Source organism: Lepisosteus platostomus, chromosome 14 (assembly GCF_059453375.1).
Source record: "Lepisosteus platostomus isolate fLepPlt1 chromosome 14, fLepPlt1.hap1, whole genome shotgun sequence".
NCBI lineage: Eukaryota > Metazoa > Chordata > Actinopteri > Semionotiformes > Lepisosteidae > Lepisosteus > Lepisosteus platostomus.
In genome coordinates this window covers 16,323,645-16,350,471 of record NC_142624.1, presented here as the reverse complement: position 1 = coordinate 16,350,471, position 26,827 = coordinate 16,323,645, and the positions used below count along the sequence as shown (strand labels likewise).

General features: G+C 36.6%; 1 protein-coding gene and 1 long non-coding RNA gene across 4 annotated transcripts in view; one reads left to right on the top strand and one right to left on the bottom strand.

The window, feature by feature from the left end:
• Positions 1-23,972, top strand: part of mfsd6b (major facilitator superfamily domain containing 6b) — a 47,359-nt gene extending 23,387 nt beyond the window's left edge. For 2 of the 3 annotated variants that reach the window (XM_088607227.1, XM_088607229.1), the window contains 4 exons: positions 10,940-11,101; positions 11,439-11,537; positions 12,013-12,293; positions 22,261-23,972. In XM_088607227.1, the coding sequence (XP_088463353.1) occupies positions 10,940-11,101; positions 11,439-11,537; positions 12,013-12,293; positions 22,261-22,551 (833 nt within the window). In that variant the 3' untranslated portion in view covers positions 22,552-23,972. Of the gene's footprint in view, positions 1-10,939; positions 11,102-11,438; positions 11,538-12,012; positions 12,294-16,164; positions 19,059-22,260 lie in introns of those variants that run through there. The other variant, XM_088607228.1, reaches the window with a different exon arrangement.
• The window catches only part of LOC148648890 (uncharacterized), a 314,784-nt gene that overhangs the window by 216,832 nt on the left and 71,125 nt on the right, over positions 1-26,827 (bottom strand). The window lies entirely within an intron of this gene.

Here is a 26,827-nt window from a genome sequence, read left to right as displayed (position 1 = left end):
GGCCATAAACGATATTAATTTTGGAACTTAAACATACAGTATATGGCTGGTCTCGGTACTTTAAAGAAAACATACACACCAGTATTCCATTTCTCCCTAAACATTAAGCATCGAAGTCTTTAACTAAAGAGATACCGGAGTCAACAAGCGTACTTTTAGAATTTGATTAATAGGGAATATAATATGGAATCGCGTATCTAAAGAAATTAATAATGATATAATTATATTCATGTACCGCAACACAAGAATAGTACAGGCTGTACATTGTCTGTTGATAATGTTTCTGTAGTGCTTTTTCAGCACTCTGCAAGTGACTTTGCCGGTGGCGCTGTGGGTTAGGTTCCTGACTCCCACGTCACACGGTCTGTGATCGAATCCCACTGGATTTTTTTTAACAAACATTTCTTTGAAAAAATGAAACGTTTCCTTAGTCAGAGATTAATTAAAACCTCACTCTCACCAAACAAATTTATATTTCTAAATATCACAACATGATCGAATTTAAGTCATTTTAATAACAATGAATAGTCACCTAGGCGTTACAATATTAACATTTATATTGATTTAAATCGCGTTTAAATCGCCTTTATTTAAAACCCATAAATAAAGCTGATACTGTTTAGACTTTTAATTATTTAAAACTGTATTACAGCAGCACAATGCACAATGCAACGTAAATCGCTATCTTTGTCTTCTGTGTAATAATGTTCACCTCTCTGTCCAGCAAATTAACAATAGTAATAATAATGAACTTTAATGTATATGGCGCCTTTAAAGGTGGCTCCTCAAAGCGCTTTACAGGTTAAAAACAATACCAACAATACTGTTAGGCTGGGCAAATGATTTTTTTTTTTAAGAAATACAAAATGAGATATAATGATGTGTTCCGGCTTAGACATTAACGAAGAGCATAACACGTGGGCGGCGTAGAGGTCGGCTCTGGCTTTCCCATCTACTGTATTCACTGCAAGTACAACCCCCTATCTGCAGGAGTGCTGGCTGTGACGAATTAAACCTGTTTCACAGGTATTTTCAAAGTAGAAGGAGGCGAGATTTCCAGCGAAAGACACCTCCCCCCCTCAAAAACCCAGTAAGTACAGTACTTACTAGTTAAAGACTAGGCTCCTCAATGAAATCGCTTTAACATGCTAATGCGTTGGTGTAACAGTCCAGGCGTGGCAAGCTTCTAATTTCAACCCGACTACGGCGAAAGGAACCCTTCTTTCATTAGAAGACAATGAACATATTTTAGCCCTGAATGAATTAATAGCAAACATAAAATACATTTTTCCAAAAAAGTTTAGCCTTTGACACTAATGAAATCACTAAATAAAGACATAAATATAAAAATCTTAAGATTTTTAAAATACATGACTTTGATAAAATTTATTTGAAAATTAAAACGATTACAAACGCCAGGGGAGAGAGAGAACAGGGGAGGGATGTTGGTTTTGCATAAGGGGCGGGGCTATGGAAATGAGGTCTGTTTGAGAATGTTGAGTTACATGTTCTGGCTGTTTGTGAATTATCATTGTTGAGTATGGAGTGTTGAGGTATTGATTTTGTGTAATGCTTTATGTTGAAAATTGAGGTGGATTTTGTTTATGATAAAGAGGATAATCTGGGATGGGAGGAGGGTTTGGTTTTGCATAAGGGGCGGGATTATGATAATTGGAGGAATTTGCGAGAGTATAATGGTTTGATATATTTGATTTTGTATTGTGGTTGTTATCTATGTTTTTGGTTGGTATTATGTTTATATGGTTGTTTTTGTTGGTTGGTTGTTATTATGGTTATTAATAATAATTTTCAAGATGGCGCCATGTTAGTGGCAGCCTGCTACAGCAGCTCTGTGTCTTTTTGTTGTCTTTTTGTTTCTTTCAGTTAGTTAATGCTAGTGTGTTAGTGTTTTTTCTTCATACCTTTGCCGGCAACTAGATTTGCGATCACAACATGATGGATACTAGGAAGCTGAGAAACTTTTTCTTGTTTTTTCTGATACTCGAGTTGCAATGCCGATAGCCACAGAGGCATTGTCTACACGCGGGACCAGCTGATCGCGCTAGCGCGTCCGGCTCTACTCACTGGAGAGAAGCCATCGGTGCCGGAGGAGCTGAGGAGGAGAAGCCGAGGCTGTAGGGCTGGTGCGACGCGAAAGGCGAAGAGAAGGAGATTTAAACCCTACCTTCCTTCGATCATCATGGGAAATGTGCGGTCCTTAGTGAACAAGATGGACGAACTGGGAGCATTGGTGTGAAGCCAGAGGGAGTATCGTGAATGCAGTATCATGTGTTTCACCGAGACGTGACTGCAGGAACTTATTCCGGACTCGAACATTACCATCGGCGGCTTCAGACGGTGTGTGTAGTAAGATGCTACACATGTTTTATCAGTCGGTGGTAGCGAGTGCCATTTTCTACGCAGTGGTGTGCTGGGGCTCTGGGATTAGAGCAGTAGATTCCAAAAGGCTGAACAAGCTCATCAGGAGAGCAAGCTCTGTCATTGGGTCTGACCTGGACCCCTTGGAGGTAGTGGCTGAGAGGAGAATGATGTCCAAACTAGAGGCCATCATGGACAACTTCTCCCATCCCCTCTATGACAGGCTTGCAGGAATGAAGAGCACGTTCAGCAATAGACTGATTCATCCACGGTGCGACAGGGAGCGCTACAGGAGGTCATTCTTGCCGTCTGCCATAAGACTGTACAACGCATCCACCTTGCGTCTTGGCAGAGGCAACAGCGACAGTGACCTGTTTCTGGACTAAACGCATATACACATCTACTGCTACATCTGTTCTCTTTCTTTTTCTTTTTCTTTTTCCCGTTTACAACCACTTTTGTGCAATATATGCCAGGGACCTGTGCAATACATTTATATTTATATTTATATCTATGGTTACATCTATATTTATATTCATACGTGTGATACGATTTTCTGTGTACTGTTCTGTTCTAGTTTCCTCTTGTGTGTCCGGACTGTGAGTAACTCTTGTATTGTATTGTATGTATTGTACTATTATTATATAATTCGTTACACTGTGGCTGTGTTGTGTGTGTTAAGCTGCTGTTGCACTGCAATTTCCCTCACGGGATCAATAAAGTATCTATCTATCTAATACGATCTATAGTTGAAATCTGAGCCTAAATAAAAAGAAAAAGCAAGTGATTAGGTTTATGACCAATCTAATTACTTATTCGTTTAAAACGCTATATAAAATAAAGTTTATTATTAATTTGCTGGACAGAGCAGTGAACATTATTATGCATAAGACAAAGATAACGATCCTGATCAGTTTAGAAATCTGTGTACGCTGTAAGATTTTTACTTCTTAAACTTTTAAAATACACGTTTTGAATAGAAAGAAATCCTCTTCCTGGTATAGCACACCAGCACGTCTTTTTTCTCCAATCAGAGGGGTGTCAGATGCTGTCAGCCAATCACCATTCTGAAGCCGTACCATAATCTCTGGTATGGGGAGACCCCAGAATTCTGTCCCATAGTTTAGACAGATGATAGATACTTTTATTGATCCCGTGAGGGAAATAAAGTAAATCATTTTCATTTTAGGAAATTATTAAATGCTCGGTTAAAAGCAAAGGAGATTGTCTGTTATAGTGGACATAAAAACAAGAGTTCGCTGGCATTATATCCTAGAAGACACAGACTGGCGCCAGACCGGTAAAATGCCTGATGAACTAGGGATTGGACAGTTTCCAAGTGCTTGTACAATCGATGGAAATGTTCAAATAAATGTGCAAAAGAAATAAACAAAATAATCATTTATTTCTTTATCATATTGGCTAGCTAATGTCCTCTCTTTGCTAGTTAGTGGCTGTGTTTCTGCGTTGGGTAGCAACGGGTGACTGCTCTCAGGCGGAAGATGTAAACAGCTTAATTTTCGTGTTAAATAATTTTTAAAAATTAAAATTCATTCTATACAGCAATCGCATATTTGGGTACCGTTTCATAAAACTTTCATGCTTAAAATGTTTAGGGAGAAATGGAAGACTGGTGTGTATTTTTTCTTTAAACTTTCTTTTGACCAGCCATACACAGTACAGTTTATGTACATACAGTAATGTTTATGTTCCTAAATTAATATTGTTTATGACCTTCAGATGCGTAATGCTCCTCTTCTTTTTATGCTCAGCTACTAGAATTTCCCTTTAGTGGTAAAATTCTAAATAAATATTCAAAACTAAGCAGATTAAAATTTGCACAGTAAAGACATTAAATGATTAAATCTTTTCACTACCAACCAATGCACCACGAGTGCCCCTGTCGGTCATTTTGGCCAGCCAATCACTTACCCGGCTTGTGGGTAGGTTACTGTACCGCGGGTTTTTACCGCGCATTTTGAATGGCTGCATCTGTAGATACCTGAGCAACAAAGCTAGAGAAAGACTTTGGTGGAATACTTTTAATTAGTAAAATGTTCTATAGATTTAATAAGAATGAGTATTTTTTCTTTTATGTTACTGTTGTTGTACTCCTAAAATGTTTTATTGTATGTTGTACTCCTATTTTGTTTAATGTGGAAGACTAAATATTCCATGTGTCTCTTAGACCCATGCTTAAAAAGTCTTATTTAAAGCAGATTATTTAAAGAATAACAGAAAAATTTATATTTCTTAGCTTAAGTAGGGGGGAGTGTAGTAATGTGATATATATAACTTTATAACTAATATTGGGAAGTACAAGTAATAGTCCATCAGATGGCTCTACCCCATTTTCCAAAGTTGTAGGAATCACACGGCTGTTATAGTTTTGGCGCCAGAAAGCAAAGTAGAAAACCAGGAAGATCTGGGGAGCTTGAGGTCAGTTGAAGAGAGCTAGCATGAGAGTAAGATGTTGGATCTTTGTAATGTTCTGTACAACCAACCTTTACTTTAATATATAGGTCATTGTTCCACACCCGCCTCCGTGTCATTCTTTGCTTCATGTGAAGGGTGAAGGATTGGGCAAACATAGCTGATGCTGATCCATAGCTACGCTATGCTATGCTGATGCTGATCCACAGAGCCAGCATCTTAAGATGTTTATATTTAGAGGCAGTTTGTTTAAATACTGTAACTCAGTGGTTCTCAAACTGTGGTACGCGTACCGGCAGTGGTACGTGGCGTGCCGCCAGGTGGTACGCCAAATGACCCTGGAACTGTGTTGTGTGTGCTGAAAAAATCGGGACGGGTTTTCATATTTTGTATTTTTATAGGTGTATAGGAATACGCAGCCTACGTACTACGATACAGTGTGCGCTAATACTTCAGTGGACACAAGAGATACTCTGTAATTCTATACCACTCTATAGGAATGCGTGCTACGGACGCAAGTGACCAATTGTATTTAAAAAAAGCTACTGTATCTCCAGCAAACAGGGAGAAAGGAGAATGTGCGTGATTTTGGAACAATGCCAACGTTGTAAACACAGGAATGCATAGAAATGCGTGCTACGAACGCTGGTAATCTTGTGAGCACAGGAAAGCGTGAAAAATAACAGAAAAATATTTAGGAACTGTTCTAAGTTAATTTGAGAAAAATACACCGAGCGTCTCTGTGTTTCTCTCCCATGCGCATGAAATAAATACTTAAAATAAACACTGAAATAAAAACGGAAACGTGGAAAAATGCAAGCTTGCGGATTGCTTAAGCAGGTAGGCCCCACACTATTATGTGTGGAGAAAAAGCTGATGAACAGCTCGACCTGCTGCCCCCCCGCCCCCCCCCGAAAGACACAGTCATTCATAGAATTATTGAAATGAAGGATTATATCACAAGTACGCTGACAGAGCGCGTTAAGATGAGCAGATGTTTTTCACTGCAATTAGATGAGTCTGTAGTCGATTTGGCCATTTGCTCGTTTACGTTAGATACGAGTGAGGGTACGTCCCGTGAGGACTTTCTGTTCTGTAAGCCGCTACCAACAGGAACTACAGGAGAGCACGTATTTCAGCTTCTGAATGAATTTATCGAAGAGAATGGCATCGACTGGATAAAATGTGTCGGAGTTTGTACAGACGGTGCTAGAGCAATGACAAGCCGACACAGCGGTGTAGTTGCACGAATTAGAGAGGTTGCTCCAGAAATTAATGGTTTCATTGCAACATCCACCGCAAGACCTTTGCCGTCAAGAAAATGCCTGACGATTTAAAATTTGTTAGACTGTTGTGAATTGTATCAAGGCTCAAAAAATTAATTCACATCTGCTTTGCTCGACTAAACAGGCTCACCCCTCTCACTGAAATGGTGCTTTTTTATTTTTATGTGTTGTTTTTTTCTGTAAAACACTTTGAGAAGCCACATTTTAATATATCAAACAAAGTTTATTATTATAATATTTATTATATGTATGTGTGAGTGTGTGTGCACATGCGCTCATGTTGGTCATTGATAATTTCTGGGGTTCCTATGAGATGATGACTTGTAGGTGGTACTTGGATGCTTTGGTTGGATTAGGGGTGGTACTTGGTCCAAAAAGTTTGAGAACCACTGCTGTAACTTACTAGGTATGGATACTGATGTGCAAGAGAGGTGGAAAGGTTGTTTCCTTAAGCCAGCACTATAAAATAATTTGTCCTCGGTGAGATGCTGCCATTTCATAGTGGGTTTCTAGCACTGTGTATAGTTCAATCCATACAGTGCCTTTACTTCCATCCATTTTCTAATCTCTTTATCCAGTACAGAGGATTTGGAGCCTATCCCAGTAAGCAACGGCAGCAAAGGCAGAAAAGCCCGGAATACACATTAATGTAGGGCTTTTGGGCTCACGTGGGTTTGCGCCATACACCCTGCCATACCGCTATGTACATACAGTATGAACATGTTGTGATATTTAGAAATATAAAAAGGTCAAAATAGTGCCCATAATATTTGCTATTTTAGTTTTTCAAAGAAATGTTTATTAAAAGAAAACTCATGGCGATAGCTGGATTTGAAACCCAACCTCAGCCTTGTACACAGTCACTTAAGCCATCACGCCACAGACGCAGTCATGCACTAGACAGTGAAACAGAAGTACACATATCAATGGAAAGTCTTATACTACTGTTTCTGCAACAGTACATTAATATAATTATATTGTTATTAATTTCTTAAGATATGCAATTCCATATTATATTTCCTATTAATCAAATTCTAAAAGTATGCTTTTGTTTACTCCAAAAACGAGGTTAAAATGATCACTTTTCACAAAGTATATAAACGTACAGTAATATGGTCAGAAGGAGCACGTAAAGGCATGAGCATGTGAAAGGCATGGTGAATCTGAGATTCTCAAGATTTACATTGTATGATTGGAAATGAATACGTCATCATATCAATGAAATGCTGTGGTGTTACTTTTTGTCAATGAAAAAATGAAGTCTTTTCGTTTACAAAGATGGTTACAAAGAATGTGGACCAGGGTAATACTTTGAGTTTACAGCTTGTCCAAGGTCATTCATTATTAATACTATTAGTAATATCTTCTGTAAAGATATTCTGCATTATTAAAATATTTATGATAAAGGTGGTAGGTTCTGTCCAGCTGAGCAATCTGAGCAATTTACTATAAAATTTTTAGTATGGAATATAAAATTTTTAAAAGTCTAAAGAGTATACAACTTAAATTCTTAATTGGAAAAAGATTGTCCCTCAGCAGTGACAGGGATTTGAAACCAGGCGTTTTCTGGCGACAGCTCAAATGCTGTACATGAGACATTAAGCTTTATTAGCTCCACCTGGCGGTTTTACAAGGTGCTTCCGGATACTATTATCCTATTTAAAAAAACATGCTGTATGATTCGGTGGATTTGGCGCAATATACCGGATTTTAACACAGCGTGCCACTCATTTTGAATGGCTGGATCTGTATCATTCCACAGTGAAAAAGTTCAAGATCATTACCAATCTACCCATCAGTTGATGTCCCAGCAAATTCATCCCAAGATATGACCATTTTTATGCTTCTAGAGATCACAAAGAATTACAAAAAGGACATTCAGGGATCTACAGGCCTCTGTAATACAGTAAACATTAGAGTTTGTGATTTTACCATTAGAAAAAGACTGAACAAATATAGCTTTTGTGAATGGTAGCCAACAGAAAACCCCTTTTTTCCAAAAAGAACATTGTTGCGCAGGTTTGCAAAATACCACCTGAATAAACCACAAGACCTCTGGATCAATGTCCTCTTGACAGATGAGACCAAAGTGGATTTTTTTGTCTGTAATGCAAAATAACATGTTTGGCAAAAACCAAACACAGTGCATCAATCACTACAAGAACCTCATACCAACTGTCAAGCATTAAGGTGAATGGATGAAGATTTGGGTGTGTTTTACATTCCAAATCATTGAGTCCATCACAAATTCCTCTCTATACCCCTGCACATTTTAATGGAAAATATGAGACCATACAGTATGTCCTTTAGTTAAAGATTACCTGAAAGTGAATCATGCAACAGGACAATGATCCAAAACACCAGTAAATCTGTGGCTGATAAAGAAAAGAATCACAATTGTAGAATGGTAATTTAAATTCCAGACTTCAACCCCTTTGATATGCTGTGGCAGGACCCAAAGAAAGCTGTACATAAATGAATGCCCTCAAACATCACCGAGCTGAAGCAATTTTGTAAGGAGTGGGACAGAATTCCTTTTTACTTTTTCACACTAGGCTACACTAGGCTGTTTGTATGTTAAATAATGACAAAGTAAAATTTGTGTTATTTGTCACGTGTTTATCTTTTTTTAATCTACTTTTAGTATTTGGTGAGGACTATATGAAAATCAGATATGTCTTAATATGTAAAACCATAGCATTGTAAGTGGGTGTACTTTTTTAATGATTCCAAGAGCTTTAGATCAATTAGTGTCATAAGAAATAATCCAATTCATTTAATTTGAAATATATGTAATGGCAACAATATAGTTGTATATACAAGTATTCTTGCATCCAAATTGAAAATATATTTGCACATCTGATGGAGCCCTGTACATGGAAATTATATTTCTTTGAAAATCTAAAATAGCAAATATTATGGTCTTTTTAAAGACCGACTCATTTGCACAATATAATATAAACCCAAAGGTTTTCTGTGGTATGGTAATCCTCTTTGGTAACCAAGACCCAGCTGATTATAACTTTTGTCTGTTTTATTATTTCATCTAAAAGTGATGCCTTTCCCTCTTGATTTCACTTGTTACTATTTATCTTCACAAGGCATATTCTTAATAGTTTTAGGAAGCTAGAAGCTTTGTCAAAAAATCAGATCTTTCTTAACTGTTTGAAACTTGTTCACTAATCAGTTAACTGGGATATAGAATGCCCTGCTAAGAAGTTCCTTCTGTTTTCCTTGGACATAAGCTCCTTGGTCTTCATGGTCAATCTGTCATATAATTAGGCCCCTTACTAATCTAAACATGATGTACTTTTAACCCAGATGTTTTTTCCAATGTACCACAAACATAAACATATTCACCAACACAAGTATAGTGCAGCAAAAATTTGAATTAGTTGCAAGGAACAACATTATTCCATAACTAGATGTAGGAGGCCTGAGCTGTTTATTTCACATAAATATTGAAGTTGAGATGAGAATTAAAAGATACACCATGATTCCTAGAATCTGGCATAATATTAGGAGTATGGACTGAACCATCTGAGACTGTTGGGCCCAATGATCACGAGTTCTGTTTGATCATTTTAACCAGAAGTAAATTCTGGGACATCCAAGTTTGAATGTAAGATAGACAGTCATATAGGACAGCCAATCTTCTAAAATAATTTGGAGTGATAGACAGATACAGCTGTGTATCATCAGCAAAACAATAGAAAGAAAATATTATGTTTATGAATAATATGGTTCAGAGCAAGCATATAAATAGAGAATAGAATGGCCCCTGATTTGATCCCTTTAGGACACCAGATGTGTTCTGAGCATGAGGAGACACAGCTCGGCAATAGAAACGAGAACCTTCAGTTAGATATTTCAGAAAAAAAAACATTCCAAATCTACACCAGAGATGCTTACCTACTCTTTGAGTCTCTTAATCAGAATGGAATGATCAATAGTGTTAAAAGCATATCTAAGATATAAAAGACAACAATAGAACATTCATCGTGACCCACATTGACCAGTAAATCATTCACAGCCTTAGGCAGGGCCATATAATAGGCCCAGAAACCATGTTGAAAAGTTTCGGTTATTACAGTCTAGCACAGGCAAAAAGGTAGCTTTGAAATAGGTGTATAATTATGCAACTCAGCAATATGTACATTTGGTTTCTTCAAGAGAGGCTGTACAATAGATCATTTAAAATTAGATAGACATAGTAGCTACAGATGCAGCCATTCAAAGTGCGCGGTACAGACACGTACAGGAGGTAATTGGCTATGGCGTCGCGCATCGTGACGCAAAATACCGCGGTACGTGATTGGTTGACCGACAGGGGCATTCGTGGTCCGTTGGTCGGTCGTAGAAAGATTTACAGTACATGTTTTTACTGTGCCCGTTTTAGCATTGAATATTCATACGGAATTTTACCACTGAAGGGAAATCTTAGTACCTGAGCATAAAAAGAATAGGAGCATAATGTAACATGTGTGAAGGCCATAAACGATATTAATTTTGGAACATAAACATACAGTATATGGCTGGTTTCTGTACTTTAAAGAAAAAATACATTTTGTTTAATACAAATGTATTTTCTTTTGTCCACCTTACTTGAATTCCTTTTTAATTTCCAATTGTCTTTTTTTCTCATCTGAATATTCCTAATTGTATATCTTTCAGTTTTTTGTTTTCATTACTTTACCATGTGGGCCTTTTGTCTAGATTCAAAAGTACAGATTCCCTTGCATCTTTCAAGTAATGACTGCATGAGTTCTTTTAAATCCTAGAACATTATGCTTATATTTGCAGTATACCAGTAAAACCTCACCAATGTTCTGTGTCTCTAGGTGTGACTCATGCCTCAGTGTGGGCAGCCTGTATTTCCTACCTGAGTGCAGCTGTGCCTCCTGCTCTAAGAACCTCTGCTCAGGGAATCCTGCAGGGCCTTCATCTGGGTTTGGGGAGAGGCTGTGGGGCCATGGTTGGAGGAGTCTTTGTCAATTTCTTTGGTGTGTATCCTGTATAGATCTCATTCGTTATGATGGTGTTTCCTATTGGATGTCTGGAGGGCCCATCAATACAGCAGATTGCTGACTTTCTTTAGTTCACATTTGTATCAGTTGTGTGTGAAAACAAAATTGCTTGTGGTAATCATCTGGGGGGGGGGGCATGGGGTTAGATGTCTTTGGAGAACATTCCTAGTGGTAAATAATCTGTTATTTTGTAATAATTTCTATCATTTTCTAACCAAACTGTCTTCCTCAGATGTGCCCTTGGCCTTTTACCTTTGAGGTAAACAAAGAATGACAGTCACTGGAAATTTCTTACTTTAATTTGTCTTTTTAGGTGCGGCTGAGACATTCAGAGGAATAGGAATGGCATCTCTCATGATTCTTTTGATATTCTCACTTATTCAGTGGTTATTAGTAAAAAATGAAGAAAAGGGTAAGACTGTTAAATATGAGTGAAATCAGAACAAACCTGCTTTCAGATACATTAATGTTAAGATTTTGTCCTACAGGTGTTTTTGAGGAGGTCTCATTTTAAAAGGAAATTGATTCAGGTTTATCTAATTTAAGATTTTGTTCATGTTATAAGAATCATCTTTAATAGATCACTTCTGATTTGAGTAATATTTAATTGATAGATTTTTTTTAAAAAGACAAACTACACTTTACTTTCATTAAGTATTGTACAGTTGAGATATAAAAATGAAAGAAATGAAATACAGTAACTGGCAAAAACCTGATTTTAAGGTACCACTGTGGTTAATAAAAAATCATATTGAATGTTCTTATTATATGAATTATTAATAGTAATTTATATCATAACCACTTGAGAATGCATTGCTTTGTGATCATTTCAGTCACTGTGGACAAAAGTGCATATTGATCTTGATGTCACCATAATTTTGTTCCAGAGGATAAGATGTTGGCTGAAAACATCCCTGTTCCATCCAGTCCAGTACCCATAGCTACCATTGACCTCGTGGAGCACCACTCTGAAGCTACAGCACCTCGTGTGGAGCCTAAAATTCCTCTAAAAAAGACAAAACACCAGGAGGAGCAAGAGGATGTCAATAAGCCTGCCTGGGTCATTTCCTCTTCTCCATGGGTTACAATAGCATTTGCCATCTACCAGATCAAAGAAATCGTGAAGATGGCAAAGAAAAACTCCATCACAGAGAGTCAGCCTCTTCAGGTAGGGTGGTATTCACTTTTTCGACCATGAAAAAGGGACACAAAGATGCATTATACAGATGCAGCCAATAAGAATTCACAAAAAAACTAGTTGCACTGTACCGCGGTATTATTTAGCACACCAAATTTAGCTTTTTCTTTACCCAAAGAAGATTGATAAGTGATACTTGTGGTGCGTTAGATGTTAGTGAAACAGTAGCTTAATTTAATTTGTTGTACTACTTTAAATCCACTTTATATGTAATATTAATATGGAATTGTGTAATTAAAGGGAAATGTTGGTAATTGAAAATAAAAAATAACCACAGTAACTTTAACATCATTAACAGTGTAATTGTTAAAGTAACAGTGTAGTCCAGGCCTGAGCTGACATCTGGGCAGGAAAAAGCATGAATATGAGGAGTGTTGGGCTCAAATTAAATGAATTCATAAAGCAATCGGCATTAGACATTATCATAAAATTATGGCGGCATAGAGCAGGATTCACTTTCTAATCTTGCCTGATCGGTATGTATCTGTATTGATAGTGGGAGCCAGCTAAACGTAACCAGGAGCAAACTGGATGCAAAACAAAAGTGAATCTGCTAGGTATATTGAAAGTCTGGAGAACTATATCAATAAGAACTCAAATATGAGTAAATCTGAGCGTGAAAATAAATGATCATATCGAGAGATTCTAAGATCAGGTGAAACCGAGGAAGTTTAAACGGTGTCTGAACGTGATGTGCACTTTCTTTTTGAAAAAGTTGCCTCAATTTATGAAAAACTCCAGAAACTGGATCTGCTACAAAAATTTGTCATTGATAATAATGACTTGAAGGAAGCGGTAACTTTAAGTAATGCATTGATTGAGATTTACAGCATGAGGAAAAATATTATAATAATGGGGCTGAGAGAGAAAGAGGAGAATGAATCATATAAAAAAACCAGAAGATCTGGAGAAAACCTTCATGTGGAAAGAGCTGAAATTAGCAAAGGAACAGGTGGAAGGAGTGAGCTTTGAAAGAGTGCATCGTGTCAGCAGGAGGAAACCATGAAGAAGCGTCGAATCAGCCAAACCTCGGCCTGTAATGGCTCGGTTTTCGAGCTACATAATGAACATAATGGTAATGGAAAGAGGAACGGAGTTAAAACGAAAGACTGTTTTGATTAACCATCAATTCCTGCTGGAAGTAGTGGCCAGAAGGAAAATGCTTTACCCCAATATGAAAAGAAACTGGGAACGAGGTATTAAAGTACGTCACGTTCTACATTAATTATATCTGGATGACGATCTTTTTAAAGATCCGAAATTACTGCATGGCAGTAGTAAATTAGCATAATGTTTTTTTTTTTTAAAAAGGACTGACACTTGGACTCTTGTAAACATCGGCATGGTTATGCTAATCAATTTAAATAAAAGTGCCTGTAATCCAGGCTATATTAAACTGCTCTGGGGTCTCTGGCTAATCACATTTTGTGCTAAAATCAATTGGGATTGAAATTTGGGAAGATAGCCTTGCCCTCAGAGTACATTATGTTTCAAGATCTGAAATGTAATAATGTTTATCTCTTGTGTTTTTTTAATTTATTTGTGAAGTCATACAGAAGCAGCCATTCAAAATGCACGGTACACATCCATACCACGCTTAGTATTGAATATTTATATGGAAGTTTACCACTAAAGGGAAATTTTAGTAGCCGAGCATAAAAAGAATAGGAGCATAATGCATCTGAAGGTCATAAACGATATTAATTTAGGAACTAGACATATTATGTAAACTGTATATTGCTGGTATTGGTGTTTTAAAGAAAAAATACACACTAGTATTCCATTTCTCCCTAAACATTTTAAGCATCAAAGTCTTACATGTGGTTATTTTGAAACGTTTTTACGTGCTTCTTCTGACCTTATTACTGTACGTTTATATACTTTGTGAAAATTGATCGTTTTAACCTTTTCTGCGAATACGCTTGTTATCGGATTAAACAAAAGCATACTTTTAGAATTGGATTAATAGGGAATATAACATGGATTTGCATATCTAAATAAATTAATAATGGTATAACTATATTCATGTACTGTTGCACAAACAGTAGTATAAGACTTTCCATTGATATGTGTATGGCTGTTTCACTTATAACCCTGAGGTCGAGTGTTCAAACCCAGCTGTCGCCATCAGTTTTCTTTTAAAAAATAAACATTTCTTTGAAAAACTAAAATAGCAAATATTATTGCCATTATATTGACATTTTTTTATATTTCTAAATATCACAACATGTTCGTACTGTATAATAATAATAATAATTGCTTACACTTATATAGCGCTTTTTCTGGACACTCCACTCAAAGCGCTTTACAGGTAATGGGGACTCCCCTCCACCACCACCAATGTGCAGCATCCACCTGGATGATGCGACGGCAGCCATAGTGCGCCAGAACGCTCACCACACATCAGCTATCAGTGGGGAGGAGAGCAGAGTAATGAAGCCAATTCACAGAGGGGGATTGTTAGGAGGCCATGATTGATAACAGCCGATGGGGAAATTTGGCCAGGATGCCGGGGTTACACCCCTACTCTTTTCGAGAAACACCCTGGGATTTTTAATGACCACAGAGAGTCAGGACCTCGGTTTTACGTCTCATCCGAAGGACGGCGCCTGTTTACAGTATAGTGTCCCCGTCACTACACTGGGGCATTAGGACCCACATGAGCCGCAGGGTGAGCGCCCCCTGCTGGCCCCACTAACGCCTCTTCCAGCAGCAACCTTAGTTTTTCCCAGGAGGTCTCCCATCCAGGTACTGACCAGGCTCACACCTGCTTAGCTTCTGTGGGTTGCCAGTTGTGAGTTGCAGGGTGATATGGCTGCTGGCTATGTACACAGCAGTACTGCAGGTTGTACTGTAGGGTGCAAATCCACGTGAGCCCGAAAGCCCTACATTAATGTGCATTTGACTGGCACTGCACGGTTGTAATCGCATCTCTCTCTCTGTGTCTACATTGTTTGTAAACAAACCGGTTTCACAGGTATTTTCAAAGTAGAATAAGGGCAAGTCCACCTCCCCCACTCACATGTTTTCTTAGAAAAACAGATTAACAATGTGAAGCTGTGTCAGTCTTCTTTGTAAAAAAAAAAGCTCAAACGCTGTACATGAGAGGTTGAGCTTTATAAGCTCCACTTGGCGGTAATTCCAGATACTATTATCTTACTTGCGGTATTATGTGGTATTATACGGTAACCCGTGTTATACCACGACACACCCACCACGTTTTAGCGCGGTATAACCCGCTCGTTTTGAATGGCTGCATCTGTATATTGTAATAACATGGATGAACTGATCTGTTTTCTAATTACTATTCATATACAGTTACTAATAATTGTTTACTGTATATAATAGTATACAATATAATAATAAAATATATAATAAATAAAATGCTGTTATGTTACTTCACAGTATGATTAGCTAAGGTACTTTTTATTATTAAAGTAAGATTTTTGTGACAGGCATACTTAGCTGGAGTACATTAAAGATTCAGTGTGCCACATGGCAGTTTTACAGAGTAGTACAGTCCTGCATCAGATTATTAGTATGAATAAAAAAGGCATTATGTGTTGCTGTTTGCCATAAGGTGGCATTTGTTGCAGTAATCTGTCGAACACCACGCACATTTTAAATGGCTATATCTGTAACAGCCAAGCCCTAAAACTCATGTTTATTTTCTATATTTGTGCACAAACATTGAAGAATTGCCCCAAAATAGTAGGGTCAATGTGTCTGTGATTATGGTTTCACAGAGTTTGTCTGACATTAAAGTTTCTTATACATGCATGCTGAATATTGAAAATCTGTTACAACAGAAGTTGTGCAGCACTGCAGTTTGTTTCAACAGTCACTTGCAGACAAGGTGGAGGTTCTGTAAAATCCAAAGAACTCTACATTGTGCATGCACGGATGGACAGGTAGTAAAAGAAACCAATTTCTTAAAGAAGATTTAAACTGTTGTCAGTTCTGTTATTTTTGTAATTGTGTTCAAATAAAATGATGCCAGTCTTTTATTTACTTCACAGACAAAATGCATTGTAGTACTTTATGGTGAACAGATTTACAAAATAGTTCAATGCACATACACTGTTCTCACTGAAGTAAGAATTAGTAAGATTTTTTCCTTAAGCTTTAAGCACTATCATATGTTTCTGTACACTTTATGTCCTTTACTTATTAATTATTCTAACCTCTAGTATTGTTTAACTGTGTTTTTGCAGAATTTCATCTTGAGCAGGACAGTTAATCAGTTGACAAGGGTGTGTCAAAGTGGAGTAGATTCTATTTTATAACCAGGCACAAGACAACAAAAAACAAAAGCTTTTTTTTACATTTTTTGTAAAAGGATTTATGCCTACCCTTGGCTTTCCTAACTGTTGCAGTCTCAATAAAGGTGCTTTTTACAATCTTCTGATAGGATGGACTTATAAAATAGTCTTTTTTGCAGCAAGTCACTTTTCTAGTGCAGTGATAAAAATTTTCTTCTTGATATCCCATTATATTCATGGAAGGTGATATTACTGAGATTAGAACTGGTGCTCTCTATGATTCATTGTATTATTTTACATTCATTATCTTCATATTTCCATTATATTCATGAGTTCACATTACTTGGTACAGGTACACATACATACAGTACTGTATCTTTCACTATAGATTTATCTTTTTTTTGATTGTAGGAAATTTGACTTATTTTTAAATAAACATTATTATATTTGCCTAAGATGGAGTAAAGCCTGATACAATAATTGTACACCTCATGGAGGTGGTGCCATTAATGTCATGTAAGCAACGTTTAAGTATTCTTTTTTTAATATGTATGTGTATCTTTGTACCAGTTAGGTAAACCCACTGTTACTGTATATCTTTGTAACATATATCTTTTGTATTATTTTGTATTATCTTGATAGCAGCCTAGCAACAATTACTACTTTAAAGTGCAGTCAGCAGTGATCTAGTTCATACTCACAGTTTATACTTTCATACTCACAGGAATTGCTAAATAGCCATTTATATTCATTTAGATCATGCTTATTGAGTCCACCTCAGCACAGAGGGAGGCTTTTCCTAGTATTTATGGTAATAAAGCATGTAGGTTGACTTTGGACTATTTCAGGGATATTTATACATTGCTCTATTGCCAATTAATCTTCAAAGATTTAAAATATAATTTCCTGCTATGTTAAATATAAAGTAAAATATGTAAATATAAATATGTTGAGACTGATGGCATGGAATAACAGGACAACTTTCAAACCTAATGTTTGAAAATTGAGTAAAATATGCTGAATGAAATAGGTTTGAACATTTTGAATTACTGAGTATGCGTAAGAATGCATAATTTAACTATAACTATTTCCTATGATATATCCCACTTTGGTTTTACAAGTTGGCTAATAGTTTGACATGTTCTCATTTCTTTCAAGTCTTTTATGAAGTTAAAATTACAGTGTAAAGTCACAGTGCACTCTCTGAATATAAATGCTTTCTTTTTCATGCTGTCCATGTTCCACTAAAGAAAGGTGAGAAGTTATTTTGTAGTGTTTTAACTGAATATTTGATGGGGCTTTTTCCATAATGGTATGTGTCTCTCTTTGTGTGACAAATGATGAGGAATTTGATGAGGAAACAATATTGTGTAATGTGTTTAACCAAAGCACATACAGTCGTGTCAATGCCATTTCTTTTTATTTTCTGATTTAAAAGGACATATTAAGTTCTGAATCAAAAACTAAAGGTTCTATAATATTAACAGTGAAATAAAGAATTGAGGAGACCAAATACTTAGGTCAATTTTAACTTATTTTAAGAGACAATTGTGAATTATTTGCAAAAAGTGCAAAAGTGTCAATATTTTGGCCATGACTGTAGTTTATAAAATATAGAAGTATCATATGGGCTTTATCCAATTTGCACAAATTAAAATAAGCTATTGATCCAAACATAAACATTTAAAAACTATATTTGTCATAAAAAGAACCATATTCATGTTAATGTTTAAATTAACTGCTTCTGAAAGCAGAATCAAAACCAAGAAAAAATGAAAATGTAAAATGTATTATTAATTTATTTCATTTCTACTTTTCTATATTTTTGGAAAGTTAGGAAAAATGAACTATACATTTTGCTTGGTGAGGATGCAAAATAAAATAATTCTTTGTCAGTTTAATTTGCTTCAGATTTAGGACCTTTTTTATCCTTTTTGTTACCTAAACCTTTCTCGTTGGTTGATATAGAAAGTTCAGTAGGTCACATTTGCCATGAGTGTCAAAATGTAAAAAAATTCAACACCTCTATAGCCAAGTGATACTTCAACTTATGCGAAGCACTGTAGTGTAAAATACAACAATTACTTAAGGAACAATGTAGTGCAAAGCAACCTTACTGCTAACAATTTGAATATATTATAGATAACATAACACAAAGAGATTTATGTAATTAGGATTGGACATTTCCACAAGGTATGGGTTTGTATGTTTGAAGTACTCTACCTAAACATTTAATCTTGTATTTAACTGCAAAAAATACTGCAATTACTTTATCAATAACAAAATTCAAAAGGTTTACAAAGTAATAGAATATCAAATATCTGTTAAAAATATACTGTCTACTGAATATTTTCATATACAGATGCAGCCATTCAAAGTGCGCGGTACATACACGTACCAGAGGTAATTGGCTACGGCGTCGCACATTGTGACGCATGATGATGCGCGGTACCACGGTACTTGATTGGTTGACCGACGGGCACTCGTGGTCCGTTGGTCTGTCGTAGAAAGATTTACAGTAAACGTCTTTACTGTGCCCGTTGTAGTATTGAATATTTATATGGAATTTTACCACCGAAGGGAAATCTTAGTACCTGAGCATAAAAAGAATAGGAGCATACTGCAACGCGTGTGAAGGCCATAAACAATATTAATTTTGGAACTTAAACATACAGTATATGGCTGGTCTCGGTACTTTAAAGAAAACATACACACCAGTATTCCATTTCTCCCTAAACATTTTAAGCATCGACGTGATACCGGTCAACAAGCATACTTTTAGAATTTGATTAAAAGGGAATATAATATGGAATCGTGTATCTAAAGAAATTAATAACGATATAATTATATTCATGTTGCAAAAAAACTGCAACGGACATAAAAACTCCCTTGCTTTTAACAGAGCGTTCCATAATTTCTAACTACGAAAATTATTTAACTGCGACACTTATCATTCAACCAGAGCTCGATATATCACAAGGATCCTCTAGAGCACAGCAAAGACTGTATTAAAAGAATCGCGTATCTAAAGAAATTAATAAGATATAATTATATTTGTGTACTGCGACAGGGCTGTGTAGGGCTGTTTCACCTCTCTTCATCTGACTCTATTCAAAAGCCATTTAGCAAAGAGGGGATGAGAAGAGTGACAAACTAATATACAGTACAGTACTTTAGATCTTTTTTTCTGAACCGGGGAAAATCTGATCATGTTTCTCTATAACAATAATAAAAAACATTGCCACACCCGGATTGTTAAACCAACGCATTAGCACGTCAAAGCCCATTGAGGAGCCGGGCGCAATAACTGTTTTGTCCCTTGATTTACTGATCTGCATTAATTACAGAAATTGAGTTCCTGCTCTTTGCAGACCACCTGGTCCTGCTGTCGCCCACAGAACAGAGGCTGCGGCAGAACCTGGCGCTGCTGGAGCAGCACTGTCAGACCTGAGCGCTGACAGTCAATCTGGACAAGACCAGAGTTATGGTTTTCCAGAAAAAAAGCCAGACCCCCATTAGTCTTCCTGAAATCGTCGGATTATGAATGAATAAAAGCATCTTATTAAAAACACGTTTGCGTTTGTTTGGGAGCTATATTATGTATTTTTCATATGTAAGATATAATGATGTGTTCCCGCTTACACATCGCACGACTTTAAAAGCTAGAAAAACAGGTTTCAATTCACATTATCTGGTGAGCCTTGTTTTGTCAAAGGACAGCACAAAAAAAAACAGACATTGTGTGGTACAGAACGGAGCTCAGTCAATTCAAACAAGTTCAGTTTAAAAAAAACTGCAACGGACATAAAAACTCCCTTGCTTTTAACACAGCGATTCATAATTGCCAACTACGAAATTTATTTAAAGTGCGACACTCATCATTCAACCAGAGCTCGAAATATCACAAGGATCCTCTAGAGCACAGCAAAGACTGTATTAAAAGAAAATCGTATCTAAAGAAATTAATAAGATATAATTATATTTGTGTACTGCGACAGGGCTGTGTAGGGCTGTTTCACTTCTCTCTTCATGTGACTCTATTCAAAAGCCATTTAGCAAAGAGGGGATGAGAAGAGTGACAAACTAGTATACAGTAAAGTACTTCAGATCTTTTTTTCTGAACCGGGGAAAATCTGATCATGTTTCTCTATAACAATAATAAAAAACATTGCCACACCCAGACTGTTAAACCAACGCATTAGCACGTCAAAGCCCATGAATTATATCGTTATTTATTTCTTTCGATACGCAATTCCATTTTATATTCCCTTTTAATCAAATTCTAAAAGTATGCTTGTTGACTCCGGTATCATGTTAGTTAAAGACTTCGATGCTTAAAATGTTTAGGGAGAAATGGAATACTGGTGTGTATGTTTTCTTTAAAGTACCGAGACCAGCCATATACTGTATGTTTAAGTTCCAAAATTAATATCGTTTATGGCCTTCACACGCGTTGCAGTATGTTCCTATTCTTTTTATGCTCAGGCACTAAGATTTCCCTTCAGTGGTAAAATTCCATATAAATATTCAATACTTAAACGGGCACAGTTAAGACATTAAATATACATATACATACTGTATACATTACAGTTTGCATACGGTAATATGCTTATGTTCATAAATCAATCTCTTTTATTAGCATGTGAAAGGCATGGTGAATCGATTCTCAAAAATTACTGTACTTTGCATGATTGGAAACAAATGCATGATTGCGAAAGGCTGTGGTGTTACTTTTACAAAGACGGCCAATGAAAAAAAGAATGTGGACCAGGGCAATACTTTGAGTTTACACTTACAGCTTGTCCAAGGTCATTCATTATTAATACTATTAGTAATATCTTCGTTAAAGACTTTGATGGCGACAGCTCAAACATGAGAGGTTGAGCTTTATTAGCTCCACCTTGCGGAAATTCCGGATACTATTATTTTGCTTGTCATATTATAGGAGAATTTACGGTAACTAGCGGTATTTACCGGTAACTCGCGGTAGACCGCGTACAGCGCACCGGAAAATAATGCGGTATCGCCCGCGCATTTTGAATGGCTGCATCTGTACAACTTGAAGTCTTCCCATTTTTGAATTAAAAACACTTTTCTTTGCTTTGAATGCTGCTGTCAGGTTCAGAAGTAAAGTTATATTTTTAACAAACACAGTGTACTAATATACAAACAGCACGGTGGTATAGTGGTTAGCATTGCAGCCTTGCAGCATTGGGGTCCTGGGTTTAATTCCAGTCCTGGCATGCTATATGCATGGAGTTTGTATGTTCTCCCTCTGTTCACGTGGTTTGAGGGTTTCCTCTGGTTTCCTTTCATAGTTCAAAAACATACTGGTAAATTAATTGGCTTATGTGAAATCTGTCGCTAGGTGTACAGTATGTGTGTGTCTGCCCTGCAAGGCACTGGCACCCCATCCATGGTTTATCCAGCCTTGCGCCCATTACTTGCTGATACAGGCTCTGCCTCCCCAGCAACCCTGAATTGCAAAAAGCAATTCCTTCTTGCTATGATTTCAAGGTAATAAGAAAGTGAAAATAAAGTTTGAGATTTTCTTTTGGTTTTAAAATGCATGAGACTAAAAAACATCTTTCAGATAATATCACTTTACTTGTACACTTGCTTTCACCCATCATTTGTATGATGTTATCTAATCTTGATGTTTTTGTATCTGGCAGGAGACAAATGAATCTACGTCACACCCCCCTCAAGCTACACCAATTTTCGATACGCATGCCACAGACCAGAAGTTTGTGCCCAAGGATCCAGCAAATCCAGAAACCTCATGTAGTTCAGTTAGCAGTAACCCTGCTGAAGACACCATCTCTCCTGCACTTGACATCCAGGCCTTTTCTCCCCAACAGCCAGCAGAGACTGTAGAGAACCCATTTCCTTTGCCAGGCAACTTCAATGCTACTCAGTCCTTAGTTTCACCTGGTCCATCCACGAGCTATGATGGAAAACAGTAGGATGAACTTGCACTTCGAATGAATGTACTTGTTTTAATTAAAGCAAATGTTTTTGAGTTTGTGTGTATTCAGGTTTAAGAAGAAAAATTATTGTAACCAAAAACAAAGATGAAATATTCTGTTTTTTTCATTAGAAGAAATGTGTGTGGCACTGCCATTGAATTGTTGCCTTTTGAGATTTGGTTCCACTTCCAGTTCTTGCATTGCTTATTATAAATTGGAACCTTATTGTATGTATGTGCAGCTAGACTCCTTGCTACAATGCTATGTTACATGAATTACAGACTGAAACTGGAGATGTGTACTTACTGACTAAACAATTTTTGAAATATTCAATTTTAATATATTCTTAACATTAAGAATTAAACTGCAAAAGTGCCTAAAATCTAAAGATTTATGAGTCTTAACGTAAAGTTGTCTTTCACAGGCACCTTACTGCACCTCTTATAGGCATAGATTCTGTTAAGCTTTACAAGTGTAAGCTATTAATATTTTAAGTTGTCCAAAAAGCTATTTCAAATGCACCTGGGAGCATTAAAAGGTTAACTTACTGACATTTGGCAAGGACAAAAGTTGTTTTAATTGCACACATATATCTGAACCATGAAAGTAATCTTTGCATTGTTTTAACTGTGTGTGCCTTGAATCTTTTGCTCCCTAGATATTAATCACTTTTTGGTAATCTTTTGAATCTCCAGAAAAGCTGTTTACATGCACAAAAAGACGTTTTGATGAATCTTTAGGTAAACAGACTGAAAGCTATGTTGATCATGTGTATTTTACTTTAAATAATCATATCTTCAATAATTTGTAAAACCCATACATAGTGCAAAAATGCAACAACTGCTTTAAAAAGCCCTTTATAACTGCTTTATAAAAGTGAAAAAACATTTAATGATTTCTTATTTTACAAACCATGATTAATCATTAGGTCTTAATAAAAATGTTTATTTTTGAGTATCCAAATGGTTCACCCAGGAAAAAGATACCTAGGCTCTAGTCATTTAAAGAATCCCTGCAACTTTCCAGGTATTTAGAAGCTTCTTTTCTGTTGGTAAGGGATACCTCTCCTCTAATTGGCACTTAACTTTCTGCATGTGGCTCTGTTGTCTGTAACATTTTAAATATGAGTAGTTTAAAGATGGGCAGATTAGAGAAATATGCCTGCACTCTGTCATTTTTCCACAAAAGTGGCATTAAAAGTGTTTGTGGAAAAGTGATAAACACACAATGGCCTATTCCATATTGTGTTTGTTCAGAAGAAAACTAACTTTCTATCTTTTAGCTCTGTCCTTTTGACATTAAAACAAACCTTCTCACAATGTGTATTTTGTAAACATGTTAGATATGTTAATGTTTGAGAAACAGGGAGCTACTGTACATGGAATGCCGGAATTGCACATTAAACTTAATTTCTTCAAGTTAATGCTGTTAGACTTTTGTTTGATACCTTCAAAAGTAACCGTCAAAGTAGCTTTCTATTTACAGTACATGGATACTGAGGAAAAAATAAATACAACATTTTCTTGAATGAGAATGCTATAGTTAAGTACTTTCACAAAAACTTGTAAATTTATTTTAAGCCCTCTGACCAGCAATACAGCTTGTGCAGTGAGGCATTGCAACATGCCACTCACACAAAAGCTCGTTAGGTGCACTTTTACCCAACCAGGTCAAGGTGGAACAATGCCTGATCAGGTCACCTTTAAAAAGGCCTTAATTCAAAGCTTAGGTCATTGCAAGAAAAGGCAAGTCAGTTTTCTGTGCATTCCATAATGCCTCGATTGTCACCAGAAGCAAGGGAGGGCCATTGGCATGCTGCAGGCAGGCGTGTCATGTGCCAGTGTTGCCAAACACTATGAAGTAAACCGCACCACTGTGTCCTGACTGCAGAGAAGGTTTCAGCAGACCGGCAGGACTGATCATTCAAGACTCATCGCCCTCGAGTGACCACACCAGAGCAGGACGGACATATCAGACTGGTCCATCTGAGTGATTGTTTCAGATCTGCCACCCGTACTGTTGCTGAAAACTGCCGGCAGACACAATGCCTGCATCAGTGACAGGACAGTGAGGCTCCATGCTGCTGGCCTTAGAGCAAGGCGACCTGTCGGAGGCCCTCTGCTCACACCTCCTAGACATCACACCTGACTTCCCTGGGCCAGACAGAGGCTGCAATGGACTCGTCAGCATTGGCATCAGGTCCTCTTCACGGATGAGTCGCTCTTCACCCTGTTCCACGCAGAGGGGAGGTCCAGAGTGTGGAGGAGGAGGTGTTGCGTTTCTTTTTTCCATCAGTATACTGTATATATAGTAGTTGAATTTAGTAATCAAACCATGTAAATTTGGAAATTAAGTTTTATGCGTACAATAATATTCAAACAAATCAATAAAATGTTTTCAGACATCCAGATCTATTGAATTAGAAAAGTCTTCAGTGTGCATTCATTTGTGTTGTGTGGTTGATGTGGTGCTGTCATTACAATCGCATTTATGTTGTATACTGTAGCTTGCTAACGTTTAATACTTTAACCATAACTCATTAACCATTTTTTTTAAGTTTAAACCAACATTAATAAAAAAGAGATCAAAAAAATAGAAGGCAATAAACAAAAGATACACATGAGCACAGTGTTCAGAGGTGTGTTCACACATTTGAACATACTAAACAAGTTTTTTGTCACAATAAAATATGTTGCAGAATATTAAGATTTTTTAAAAAAAACAGTAAGATAATTGTATAAATAGTGGCAATAAATGAATGAAAATCACACACCCCTCAGGCCACTCCAGTGTGGAACAAGCACTTGACAGACCATCAGTTTGTGCTGAAGGATCCAGCAAATCCAGAAACCTCATGTCGTTCAGTTACCTTCAACCCTACTGAAGACACCATCACTCCTGCACCTGACATCCAGGCCATTTCTCCCCAACAGCCAGCAGAGACTGTAGAGAACACCTCCTTTGCCAGGTAGATTCATTTCTACACAATCCTTCAGTTCAACCGGTTCCTGTACACACAATATAAACAACTCACTTAGAAAACAAAGGTTATTAGCAAATACAAATATTAAGGCAGTTTATGATTTCTGAGATGGCTTGGCTAAAGTCATTTACAAATTCAAAATAAATGACAGTAATTTTTGTTTGAAAATAAAAAAGGGAGTAGAGAAAATAAAAGATCAGTTAAAAAAATACTTGTAACTTGTATTCTGAGCACTGTTTTGTTTTGAGTACCAGTGTGATTGCTTCTTCCACATTGCCAGTAGGTTTTATTTTGTGTTATATATAATGTAGAATATTTATAACTGACTTGAGGGAATTGCTTGAAAAAAATAATTTATATTTAGTGGAATTTCATGTATGATATGCAGTATATATTAGAGAATACGGTATATACTCGAATACACCAGCCTAGGTAAGAGAGCCTTGGGGTTTTAAAGAAGCACCTCCACAGGTAAGAGAAGAAGGCTGATTGAGGAAAGAACATTTGGTGTTTTTTTTCATGGATGTTTTGTCTCATTTCTTGTTTTAATGTCCGTTATTGTAATTGTCTCCTATTCATTAAGTTTAATTTTAAGTTAAGACATATCAAAGGTTTTTTATCACTGGTTTTATTTTAGGTTTAGAAATGATTTCAGCTACTTACCATTTATTTCAGAATGCCTTTGTTTTACATTTTTGCTGCTGCCTTCAAGCTTTCACATACTGTATAGCAGTCCATATTTTTAGTTAGTTCCAGGTATTTGTTATCTGTGTATACTAAGTATGCCAGCCATTCTTTTTTCTATCTCAGAATGTTATTGTGTAACTTAGCTTTCAAGTTTCAGGTTTGTTGGTTTTATTGCTGCCATTCAAATGTGTATACACAGCAGCAGCTTTCACGTTCCTCAATGTGTTAACCAGTGACATTATAGGGGTATTGTTTTTTTCCAATCAGTGAACACAATGGATACCTAAATATTCCCAACATTGTTTACGTAGAAGGTAATTTGACTCTTTTCCTTGAGAATCAGTCTCCTTCATTATTTTCCAGATGCAGCAATTAAAAAATTCACATACCATGGTATGATTCAGCCTACCAAATTCAGTTTTTCACCGTCCAAAGATCGATAAGTGGCAATTGAAGTCCATTAGATGCTAGTGAAACTGAAGCCTCATTTAATCTGTTGTACTACTTTTTTTACAGCCACTTAGTAACAGAATACTAATATGGAAACATGTAACTAAAGGGATTTTTTGGTATTTAAAAATAAACCAAGTAAAATTCTGAATT